We start from the raw sequence: 13,191 nt of genomic DNA, 5'->3' as shown, positions 1-13,191 counted from the left end.
CGAACTCATGCCCATCAAGTCAGTGATGCCATCCAACCATCTCATCCTCTGTCTTCCCCTTCTCCTCCCACCTTCAATCTTTCCCAACATCAGGGTCTTTTCAGATGAATCAGTTCTTTGCATCAGGTGGCCAGAGTATTGGAGCTTCAGCTTCAGCATCAGTCCTTCCCAATGAATATTAAGGACTGATTTCCTTTAGGATGCCCTGGTTCCTTGCAGTCCAAGGAACTCTCAAGAGTCTTCTCCTAACACCACAGTTCAAAAGCATCAGTTCTTCGATGCTCAGCTTTCTTTATGGTCCAACTCTCACATTCATACATGACTACTGGAAAAACCATAGCTTTGACTAGATGGACCTTTGTCATCAAAGTGATGTCTCTGCTTTTTAATATGCCATCTAGGTTGGTCTTAGCTTTTCTTCCAAGGAGTAAGCGTCTTTTAATTTCATGGCTGCAGTCACCATCTGCAGTGATTTTGGAGCCCAAGAAAATAAAATCTGTCACTGTTTCCATTTTTTCACCTTCTATTTGCCATGAAGTAATGGGACCGGATGGATGCCATGATCTTTGTTTTTTGAGTGTTGAGTTTTAAGCCAGCTTTTTCAAGCTCTCCTCTTTGACTCTCATCAAGAGACTCTTTAGTTCCTCTTCGCTTTCTGCCATAAGGGTGGTGTCATCTGCATATTTGAGGTTATTGGTATTTCTCCCAGCAGTTTTGATTCCAACTTGTGCTTCATCCAGCCCAGCATTTTGCGTGATGTATTCTGCGTATAAGTTAAATAATCAAGGTGACAATATACAGCCTTGATACACTCCTTTCCCAATTTGGAAGCAGTCTGTTGTTCCATATCCGGTTCTAAATATTGCTTCTTTACCTGCATACAGATTTCTCAGGAGGCAGGTAAGGTGATCTGGTATTCCCATCTCTTATCAAAGAATTTTCCACACTTTGTTGTAGTGTCAGACTTTATTTTTTGGGGCTCCCAAATCACTGCAGATGGTGACTGCAGCCATGAAATTAAAAGACGCTTACTCCTTGGAAGGAAAGTTATGACCAACCTAGATAGCATATTCAAAAGCAGAGACATTACTTTGCCAACAAAGGTCCGTCTAGTCAAGGCTGTGGTTTTTCCAGCGGTCATGTATGGATATGAGAGTTGGACTGTGAAGAAAGCTGAGCGCCGAAGAATTGATGCTTTTGAACTGTGGTGTTGGAGAAGACTCTTGAGAGTCCCTTGGACTGCAAGGAGATCCAACCAGTCCATTCTGAAGGAGATCAGCCCTGGGATTTCTTTGGAAGGAATGATGCTAAAGCTGAAACTCCAGTACTTTGGCCACCTCATGCGAAGAGTTGACTCATTGGAAAAGACTCTGATGCTGGGAGGGATTGGGGGCAGGAGGAGAAGGGGACGACAGAGGATGAGGTGGCTGGATGGCATCACTGACTCGATAGACGTGAGTCTGAGTGAACTCCAGGAGTTGGTGATGGACAGGGAGTTCTGGCGTGCTGCGATTCATGGGGTCGCAAAGAGTCGGATGCGACTGAACTGAACTGAATACAGTCAAAGGCTTTGGCGTAGTGAATAAAGCAGAAGTAGATGTTTTTCTGGAACTCTCTTGCTTTTTCTGTCATCTGATGGCTGTTGGCAATTTGATCTCTGTTTCCTCTGCCTTTTCTAAATCCAGCTTGAACATCTGGAAGTTCTTGGGTCACGTGCTATTGAAGCCTTGCTTGGAGAATTTTGAGCATTACTTTGCTAGTGTGTGAGAGGCGTGCAGTTATGTGGTAGTTTGAACATTCTTTGGCATTTCCTTTCTTTGGTATTGGAATGAAAACTGACCTCTTCAGTCCTGTGTAGCCATTTGTAAAGTGTTAGAAATGAATGAATATTAAGACATAATCTTCGACTTCAGCAGGTTTATAACCTTGAGTTTGGCTGTGTTGTTGTAGGTGTTTTCCTTTGTGTCAGGCGTATGTTGGTTTTGATTTTAGGACAGGAGCAATCTTCTGTCAGTTGTTGTTTAATCTCTTACGTCGTGTTAAACTCTTTGTGACTCCATAAACTCCAGGCCACTAGGCTTCTCTGTCCATGGGATTTCCTGGGCAAGAATGCTGGAGCGGGTTGCCGTTTCCTTCTCCAAGGATCGAACCCTCATCTCCTGCGTTGGCAGGCAGATGCTTTACCACTGAGCCACCAGGGAAGCCCCTACTACTGTCAGTTGCCCAAGTCCTTTGAGGTAAACTGGCTTCCTTTCTTGTATTGCCATCAGTACTTGCTTAGAAAGTTCAAATCACTTTAACATAGGAAGGGTGAATTCTTTAAAAAAGAAAAAAAAAAAGGAGGGGACCAAAACCAGAAAATACGTGCACTTGAAATGCAGGCAAGCAAAGGCTCTTATAAAGAGTAATCTTACCGTATGCCCCATTCTGCTAGAGGTCTGTCAGGAATACTGACTTTAAAGGGGACAGCGGGAGGTGGGCTTGCTCTGCCTTGTTCTCTGCCAAAGGCTCCCTCAGTGCTGAGGGATGGATGTTGGTTCTTAAGGAAGGCATTTAATTAAGTTTTTAACATTGCATTTCCCTGACAACCCTCAAAAGCCAAACTTTACTGTTGAATGACAAGTCTAACTCATAATCAGTAAATAAAAGTAAAGTTTGCAGGATTGCTGAGCAAAGCTCACAAGCAGCACAGGAAACAATAGAAAGGTCACAGGTGAAGAGGGGATTCATGGACGTTACTCTGTTTTAAGAACTGCCTAATAAAGCCAAGAACTGTGTAATAAAACCATTTCTTGATAATATGGGCTTCAGTTTTCATTCAGGTCATGCTGCCAGAACAGCACACAAAAACAAGTCTAGCTACCTAATACATTGGTAAACCGAAGAACCTGTACTAGCCAGAGTCAGATTTGGGGAAGGAAACTTCTGGTGTTCCATCCCATCCCAAATTATGTATTCACAAATAAAATATTTTAGATGATAATTTTAGAATATCTACCGTGAAAGTGAATGATTTGAGTCAATTAAACAAATACACATTTTCATTAAATTACAATGATGAAACCTTGAGATATTTTTTCATATCTTAGTATAATTACTTTTGGAGGAAAACATGTAAATTACATAAATATTTTATTAATGTATCATTTTTTTCCCTCAGTAGTTTTTCTAGAGACTCAGTGATTTGAATATTTCTTACCTAAGTGATAATGAAGCATGTTCCTTTGTACAAGCTCAAAAAATAATTATCTATTCATTTTAAAATATATTTGTCTTTGTATATAAGAAAACAGTTACAAAATTCTATATGTCAAGCTTTTATCATTAGTTTGGAAGATAGATATGTACAGTGAGGATTTGGGGATTTTGTTTACATAGAAACTGTATTACATTAATTCTTTTATTTGAGTTTTTTCAGATTGCCTTGAGCAAATTTCTGGTAATAAAATTTCTATTTTTATTCTTAATTCCCTTGTAGATCCAAATGATAGTTGGGGGAAAGGCATGGGTGTAAGGGTGAGTAGCTTTCTTTTCCAATACTCAGGTGACTTTCATTTTCATTTCAAACATTAGTTCAGGAGAGTGAAACTTGACAAACCGACAAAAGAAGCTACTTTTCTGAAGCTGAAATATCATTTCAGAGTCTGTGTCTTCTGCCAATTTTTTGATGTATGTTTCCTCTTAGTTCAAATGTGTTTTAATTGATATTTTGAAAGAATGTTGAAGCACTCATATCTAAATTTTTCTCCTTTTAATCTCTTTAAAATTATGAAATATAGCTCACTTAAAACGTGTAAACAAGTAGAGAATATAATGAATTATTTAAATGTAACCTCTACCCAGATCAAGAAACAGAACATGCTGACACCTCACAAGGGTCCTTGGTGCCCCCTTAGTGACTAGAGCTGTCTCCTCCCACACCACAGTGTGACCAGTAGCCTGACTTTATTATAGTCTCTTTCTTAGTGTTCTTTTATAATTTTGCCACCTAATTATTCTTTCCTAAGCAATATAATTTAATTTTGCATGTTTAATTAAATGAGTCATACCATATGTATTCTTCTGGATCTGGATTCTTTTGCAGAAACTATCTCATTTTAAAAATTTGCCTGTGTTATGTGTTGCTAAAGATTGTTCATAATATTCCACTGAATGCTTGCAACACAGTTTATCCGTATTCTTCTGTTGGTGGATAGTTGGGTTGTTTCCAATTTTTGCCTTTTGTAAACAATGCAGCTGTTCATAAGCTTGTCCATAACCATGCATTTCTATAAGGTATATATGTAGGCATAGAATTCCTGATATTTAAGGCTATGCATATATTCAACTCAATAGAGAATGTCATATTCTTAAATAGTCTGCACTCCCATTAGCACTGTATGATAATTCTTATTGGTCCACATTGTGGAACCATGTTCTTGGATTTTGTCATACTTCCTTATTTAGCCATTCTGTGGTATGTGGTAGTATCTTATTATTTTTTTGGTAATAGTGTCAGGTACCTTTTCATATGTTCATTGGACATCTGTATAGTCTCTTGGGGCTTCCCAGGTGGCTCAATGGTAAAGAACCCACCTGCCTATGCAGGGGATGCAGATTCAATCTCTGGCTCAGGAAGATGCCCTGGAGAAGGAAATGGCACACCACTGCAGTATTCCTGCCTGGGAAATCCCATGGACGGAGGAGCCTGGTGGGCTACAGCCCATGGGGTCACACAAAGACAGAGACATGACTGAGCGCACACACGGATGAAGTGCCTGTTAAACACTTGCCTGTTCTTTTTACTTCTCTCTCCGTACTAATTTGTGGCAGCCCTTAATATGTTCTGGATGTGAACCCTTTGTGAACCGTGTGTTTTACAGATACCATCTCCCATTCCAGTTTGCCTTTTCATTCTTTATTGTGTCATTGAACATGAGGTCTTAATTTTAATGTAGTCAAGTTTTTCAGCATTTTCCTTTATTGTTAATGATTTTGAGTTTTTGTTACAAGAAGTCTTTCCTTAACCTAAGTCACAAAGGTAATATATTTGTTTCTGATAGCTTTATCATTATACTCTTTAAATTTAGCTTTATGATACACTTGTAGTTAAATTAGTCATGTAACATAAGTTAGTGGATTTTTTTCTTTTTCTTTTCCAAATGGATACTACATTATCCCAACACAATTTATTTATTTTTGTTTTGTTTTGTTTTCTTTTTTTTTAATTTTATTTTATTTTTAAACTTTACATAATTGTATTAGTTTTGCCAAATATCAAAATGAATCCGCCACAGGTATACATGTGTTCCCCTATCCCGACACAATTTAATTAGCCCCATTTTGTTGGACTCTTTTCTTATTTTTGAATTTTGAAAGTACTTTATATATTGCAAATGCAAGTTCTCTGTCAGATATGTGATTTACAGATGTTTTCTGCCAGTGTATGTCTTGTCTTTATCCTCTTAACTGATATCTTCCTTTAAACAAAAGTTTTTCATTTTGATCAAGTTTAAAATATCAGTGTCATGGACTGTGCTTTTGGTTTCATATCCAAGAACTCTGCCTAACCTACATGTTTTCTCATGTCTTTTTTTCCTAGACGTTTTAAAATGTTGGATATGGCAGTTAGGTCTACGATATTTTTGAGCTAATATCTGTGTTAGGTATTAAGTATAGATTAATGTTAATGTTTTTGGCATGCAGATATCCAGAACCATTTGTTTAAAAGATTATACATCCATTCAATTGATTTTGTACTTTTGCCAAAAATCAGTTGATTATATTTGTGTGAGTTGATTTCTGAGCTCTTTATTCTGCTTATGGCCCTCCCTTTTGATACCATACTGCCTTGATTATTGCAGCTTTGCAGTAATCCTTGAAATCACGCAGTGTGAGACTCCCAGCTATGTTCTGTTCTATCAAAATTGCTTTGACTATTTTAACGTCTTTGCCTTTCCTCATAAATTTGAGGTGGTTATATCTACTATAAGTCCTTCTGGGATTTTGATTAGGCTTGCATTGGATCTATAGATCAATAGATGAAATTAATATGTCAGCAATAATGAGTCTTCCAATCTGTGAAAATGGTTTCTCTCTCTATTTAGGTTGTCTTTATTTCTTTCATGTTTTGTGGTTTTCAGCATACAAATCTTGCAAAATTTTTGTCAGATTCGTATCTAAGCATTTCTATTTTATTTTTGTTTCATTCTTTCATGTTGTAAATGTACAGTTTTTAAAAAATATTTTTTACTTGTAGTTGTTAATTGCTAGTATTCAGAAATACAGTTGTTTTTTGTATGTTAATGTTGCATTCAGCAATTTTTCTAAACTCATTCTAGGATTTTTTTAAATAGATTCCTTGGGATTTTCTCTATAGATAATACTCCATCTGTGAATAGAGACAGTTTTATTTCTTCTTTCCTAATCTATATGCCTTTATTTCTTTTTCTTTACTTACTTTGCCAACTAGAACTTCTAGTATGAGAATGAATAGAAGTGATGAAAGTAGACAAACTTGCCTTGTTCCTGATCTTAGGATATTAGCTTTAATTTTCGTAAATATTCTTTATCAAGTTATAGAAGTTCCTTTTTATTCCTAGTGTGCTGAGGGTTTTTTAAAATCATGAAGAAATACTTTTTTTTAAATGTGATAATCATGATTTTTTTTTTCTTATTTAGTCTAAATATGTTGAATTATGTTGGTTCTGTTTGAATGAGACTTGTGATCCCAAAATAAACCCCACTTGTTTGTGACGTAGTATTCCTCTAACACGCTGCAGGATTCGGTCTGCTATATATATTTAGTTGAGGGTACTTGTGTCTATGTTGATAAGTGGTATTAATCTGTGGTTTTCTTGTAATATCTTTGCCTGTTTTGAGTATCAGGATAATAACATACTGGCTTCATAAATTGGAAAGCCTTCATTCCTCTTCTGCTTACTAGATGATGTTCAAATTTGTATCATTTCTTCCTTAAATGTTTAGTAGAATTTGCCATTGAAACTGTCTGGGTTTCAAGTTTTCTTTCTTAGAATGTGTTTTTACCTATGAATTCAACTTTTTAAAATAAATGTAGGACTATTTGGGTTACTGTTTTTTGTCTGTTTGTTTTCCTTTGAGTAATTTGTATGTGTCTCAGGAAGTGGTTGTTTCATCCAGATTGTGGGATTAAAAAAAAAAGTTTATTTATATTATTGGCTGTACTAGGTGTCTGTTGCTGTGTGGGCTTTTCTCTACTTGGGGAGCGCCCCCTTGCAGCCCGTGGGCTTCTCGTTGCTGTGGCTTCTCTCATTGTGGAGCACGGGCTCTGGGCGCATGGCTTCAGCGTTGTGGCTCTCAGGCTCGAGAGGCCAGCAGCTGTGGCACACAAGTTTCCTTGCTCTGTGACATGTAGGGTCGTCCCCACTCAGGGATCACACCCTTGTCTCCTGCATTGGTAGGTGGATTCTTTACCACTGAGCCACCAAGGACGCTCCCAAATTGTGGGATTTTTGAGCATAAAATTTTTCATAGTACTCCTTTAATCTTTTTGATGTCTTGCTGCTAAGTCACTTCAGTCATGTCTGACTCTGTGTGACCCCATAGACGGCAGCCCTTCAGGCTCCATCATCCCTGGGATTCTCCAGGCAAGAACACTGGAGTGGGTTGCCATTTCCTTCTCCAGTGCATGAAAGTGAAAAGTGAAAGTGAAGTCGCTCAGTCGTATCCAACTCTTCGCTGGACTGCAGCCTACCAGGCTCCTCCATCCATGGGATTTTCCAGGCAAGAGTTACTGGAGTGGGGTGCCATTGCCTTCTCCAAGGTATTGATAATCCCCTCTTTGACTCCTGATGCAAGCTTGTGTCTTCTTTTGTAATTTTTGTTAGAGGATTATCAGTTTTAATGATTTTTTCCAAAGAAGCAGCTTTAGGATTCATTAATTTTCTCTCTTTTTCTGTTTGCACCTTCATTAATTTCTATTCTTTATCATTTCTATTCTTCAGCTTGCTTTGTGGTTCTTCTATTCTTTTTCTAGTTTAACTGTAACAGGTTATTATAAAATCTGTGCTATATAGTAGGTCCTTAGTTAGTTACCTGTTTTATGTATAGTAATGTGTATCTGTTCATCCCAAACTCCTAATTTGTCCCTCCCTCCCTTTACCCTTTTGGTAACCATAAAGTTGTGAGAACGTCTTTTGTGCTGCTGCGGCTGCTGCTAAGTCGTGTCAGTCGTGTCCGACTCTGTGCAGCCCCAGAGACAGCAGCCCACCAGGCTCCCCCATCCCTGGGATGCTCCAGGCAAGAACGCTGGAGTGGGTTGCCATTTCCTTCTCCAATGCATGAAAGTGAAAAGTGAAAGTGAAGTCACTCAGTCGTGTCCGACTACTAGCGACCCCATGGACTGCAGCCTACCAGGCTCTTCCATCCATGGGATTTTCTAGGCAAGAGTACTGGAGTGGGTTGCCATTGCCTTCTCTTTTGTGCTAGAAACATGTAATATTTAAATTGTCCTCTGAATACTGCTTTAATTTTGATATATTTTCATTTTCATTCAGTTCAAAATACTTTCTAATGTCCTTTGAGATTTCCTCTTTAGATGGGATATTTAGAATTAGTTTTCCCCTTTTATTCAATATGCTTTACTATTAAAGAATATACTTTGATTTCCAAATACTTGGGGTTTTTCCAAGTGTCTGTCTCTTACTGATTTCTGGTTTAGTTCTATCATGGCCAGAGTACATCCTTTGTATGATTTCATTTTATTTTATTGTGTTAAGTTATGGTTTTTGGCCCAGAATATGGTCTGCATTGCTGAATGTGTTAAGTGCAGTTAAAAATAATGTATATTCTTTTGTTCTTAGGTGAGATGTTCTGTAGCATTCTGTAAACACTGGCTTAATTGATTAATAGCATTGTTTAGGTCATCTGTATCTCTGCTAATTTTTCTATTTACTTGTTCTTTTTGGTGCTTGTTCTTTCCGATACTGGGAGAGACATGCTAAAGTTTTTTATAATTGTGGATTATCTGTCTTTCCCTTCCTGATAAAATCATTTTTTGCTTCCATGTACTTTGAAGCTGTTATTAGGTATAAATACATTAATGGTGTCAATGGTTTTTTGTTTTTGTTGTGTTTTTTCATGAATTGACCCTGTTGTGTTCAGATCATTACATTTAATGTATTTATTGATATGGCTGGATTCTGTTAATTTTGTCCATCCCTTTTAATTTTTGCTCCTCTGTTCCCTCTTTTCTTCTTTTGGATTATTTGGATATACTATTTTTGCATACCTAATGGCATTTTGACCATATCTTTATTATTTTCTTAGTAGTTGTTCTAGGGATTGTAACATAAATATATATCTTTTCAGTCAATTTTACCACCTCAAATTTTAAAAAATCCAAAAGTCCTTACTCTCCACTCTGTGTTAGATTTGCCATGTAATACATGTAGTACACTGAATTCCTTCCCAGATAACGTTAAAATTTTTTGCTTTCAATAAATCCTGCTTCCTTCATATTTGAAGATCTGTTTCTCTCTGGTAACATTCCCTTCAGCCTGAAAAAAAACTTCCTTTAGCATTTCTTACAGACCAAGTCAGCTGGGAATTAATTTCCTTTAGTTCTCTTTTATCTGAGAATGTTTTTATTTTGCCTTCATTTCTAAAGGATCCTTTCATGTCATACAGAATTCTTGTTTGACAGGTTTTTATTTTTTTATTTTTTTTCAGTCTTCTGAACTCCCTGGTTTCTGATAAGAAATCCACAGTATTTGAGTATTTCTTTTATATGTAACTTGTCTGTAAAAGCAGCCTGAGAAAAACAATTTTTCTTTATCATTGGGTTTAACAGTTTGATACTGGTATGTCTCAGCATGGTTTTCTTTCCATTTATCCTATTTGTTGTTCATTAAATGTATTGAATGTATAAATTTATATCTTTGCCAAAAATTGCAAAATTTCCAACTGTTATTTCTTCAGAATTTTTTTCTTTTCTTAGTTTCTTTCTCCTCTCCTTCTAGGACTCCAGTGACACAAATGTTAATTTTTTAATATTTTCCCAAATTGATATTGTATTACAACAGATATTTATGCTGAAAATGTTACTGAATACAAGGATAATTTCTTTAAAGGTGTCGACAACTCTTGTTATGTAACTGGGGAAAGTCTTCCTTTTGGTTCAGCTGCTGAATGGAAAAAAATATTAATTATATAAATCACTTAAAGAATAACATAAAATCACTTAAAAAGTAAAATGCTGCCGCGTAGACTTGACTTTAATACATTTTCATAAACCCATTTAATAAAGTCGATCATTTTGTTTCCCACACCCAAAAGAGGTTTCTGTATGTAGTATATTTACAGAGCCACATTGATTCCTCAGTTCAGTTCAGTTTAGTTGCTCACTCGTGTCCGACTCTTGCGACCCCATGAATCGCAGCACGCCAGGCCTCCCTGTCCATCACCAACTCCCAGAGTTCACTCAGACTCACGTCCATCGAGTCAGTGATGCCATCCAGCCATCTCATCCTCTGTTGTCCCCTTCTCCTCCTGCCCCCAATCCCTCCCAGCATCAGGGTCTTTTCCAATGAGTCAACTCTTTGCATGAGGTGGCCAAAGTACTAGAGTTTCAGCTTTAGCATCATTCCTTCCAAAGAAATCCCAGGGCTGATCTCCTTCAGAATGGACTGGTTGGATCTCCTTGCAGTCCAAGGGACTCTCAAGAGTCTTCTCCAACACCACAGTTCAAAAGTATCAATTCTTCGGTGCTCAGCTTTCTTCACAGTCCAACTCTCACATCCATACATGACCACAGGAAAAACCATGGACCTTTGTTGGCAAAGTAATGTCTCTGCTTTTCAATATACTATCTAGGTTGGTCAGAGCTTTCCTTCCAAGGAGTAAGCGTCTTTTAATTTCATGGCTGCAGTCACCATCTGCAGTGATTTTGGAGCCCCCAAAAATAAAGTCTGACACTGTTTCCGCTGTTTCCCCATCTGTTTCCCAGGAAGTGATGGGACCAGATGCCATCATCTTAGTTTTCTGAATGTTGAGTTTTAAGCCAACTTTTTCACTCTCTTCTTTCACTTTCATCAAGAGGCCTTTTAGTTCCTCTTCACTTTCTGCCATAAGAGTGGTAATATCTGCATATCTGAGGTTATTGATATTTCTCCCGGCAATCTTGATTCCAGCTTGTGCTTCTTCCAGCCCAGAGTTTCTCATGATGTACCCTGCATGTAAGTTAAATAAGCAGGGTGACAGTATTCAGCCTTGATGTACTCCTTTCCCTATTTGGAACCAGTCTGTTGTTCCATGTCCAATTCTAACTGTTGCTTCCTGACCTGCATACAAATTTCTCAAGAGGTAGGTCAGGTGGTCTGGTATTCCCATCTCTTGAAGAATTTTCCACAGTTTATTGTGATCCACAGTTAAAGGCTTTGGCATAGTCAATAAAGCAGAAATAGATGTTTTTCTGGAACTCTCTTGCTTTTTCGATGATCCAGCAGATGTTGGCAATTTGGTCTCTGGTTCCTCTGCCTTTTCTAAAACCAGCTTGAACAACTGGAAATTCACGGTTCACGTATTGCTGAAGCCTGGCTGGGAGAATTGATTCCTACCCACCACAAAAAGCCATGTTTGTATTTACTCACCATGTTAGAGTTCAAGCATAGGATTTTCGAGATAAGATCAAATCTTTCTAGTGTATCTAATGATTTTAACTGGTATATTTCAAATCAGGATGAAGACCCACCCCCCCAATAGTAGCTGTGACATCTGATTCTTACTTGATTTTTTTAGCCCTATTCTGAATTAATGTTTAAGGTTATATATAATACATGTAATTTGCTGGTGGAGCATATTTAGATTATCTGTTAATTGAGAATGTATGTTTGATTAAATAGTTAAATATCATGACCTTAGGACATATGCATATATTTGTGACTAGATTTCTTTTTTTCAAGCTGCTGATAATATAAAATGTTATCTTGTGCTGAAGATTAACATTTATAGTTGAGTGAGGGCATGTTTGAGTTAGCCTTATTTAAAATATTTGTTTATAAATGGAGACTGTTCAAAATAAGCTTCACCAAGAAATACGATGAATTGTTGTGTGTATCTTCCTGTGTTGTTGGGGGCCGGCGTGAGGCACTCCGCCCATGGCAAAGGTCATGAGGAAGGAGGCTTGACATACGCAAAGGCGGGATCGAGCCTCAGGAGTCCCCCTGGAAATCCTCGAGCATCTACCCCCATAACCAGAGCCTGCCTACCTTACTACTTTGTGCTCTCACCTACACCTCTGGCTTTACGGGGGGCTGTCCCCCACCACCTCTTTCGGAGAAGGAGTTAACTTAGAGCTCCAGTTAATAATAATTCCTGGGTGTGATAGGAATGTTTTAACCTACAAACTCCTCTGAAGGTTCTCTAGCCTGCCTGACAGGCTTGTCCGGCCACATGTGATTGCTCACAGCCTCCCAACTGTGAGAGGCACGAGATGCTTTAAACCTTCTAAAAACAGGTTCCTTAGAGAAGTTAGAAAATTATTAGTATAAGTATAATGGGCTGATTAGAAATTGTATTGGTGAAGGGTTTTTCATTTGTTGAGCTGATGTTTACTGCTAAGTCTCCACATCCCCTGCCCTTACACACATTAATGAATATATAGAAGAAATAAGTATTAACCTTTGATATAAATCACGTTAGACCTTAGGCTAAGTAAATTCTTTTCTTAACTAAAACCCACTACACCCTCACCCTATAGGAATGTAACTTTATTTGGGTGGCGTCTGTTTTAAGAATAATCACCCCTGGAGAAATAAATGTCCTGGTTGACTGACCACTGTCACAAGGAGAGGGTCATAAATTGTCAGCAGGCCCCCTGGCCAGAAGATGATGTAACACCCCTAAGACCTCTGTATACATTTGTATGAAGCACCTGACTTTGATAAAAGTCAGGACTGCTGACCCCACGTGACTTTTGCATAACATCTCAGTGTATAAAAGTAGACCATGGAAAATAAAGAATTGGGATCAGTTCCTCGAAAGACTGGTCTCCCCATGTCTCTCTCTCTCTCACTCTGGTTGAGTCTCCATCTGGAGCGCGGAACCCACCATGCTTACTAATTATGCCTGGGCTTCTAAGATCCGACCGGGGAGGCCTCAGTGTCTCCTCTCCTTCGGGAGAACGGAAGGACGCCTGCGGCCTACGTAAGTGGTGCAAGCTTCTTGTCTTGA

General features: G+C 38.1%; 1 protein-coding gene across 4 annotated transcripts in view; it reads left to right on the top strand.

The window, feature by feature from the left end:
- Positions 1–13,191, top strand: part of ANKRD28 (ankyrin repeat domain 28) — a 216,289-nt gene that overhangs the window by 106,643 nt on the left and 96,455 nt on the right. The window contains exon 1 of one of the 4 annotated variants that reach the window (XM_055569971.1): positions 3,494–3,516. The exons of the other annotated variants lie outside the window; for them this stretch is intronic. Within the exon in view, the coding sequence (XP_055425946.1) occupies positions 3,505–3,516 (12 nt within the window). The 5' untranslated portion in view covers positions 3,494–3,504. Of the gene's footprint in view, positions 1–3,493; positions 3,517–13,191 lie in introns of those variants that run through there. 4 annotated transcript variants of the gene reach the window in all.

This window comes from Bubalus kerabau, chromosome 2, assembly GCF_029407905.1.
Source record: "Bubalus kerabau isolate K-KA32 ecotype Philippines breed swamp buffalo chromosome 2, PCC_UOA_SB_1v2, whole genome shotgun sequence".
Classification (NCBI taxonomy): domain Eukaryota; kingdom Metazoa; phylum Chordata; class Mammalia; order Artiodactyla; family Bovidae; genus Bubalus; species Bubalus kerabau.
This window is presented reverse-complemented; position numbering and strand designations above follow the sequence as displayed.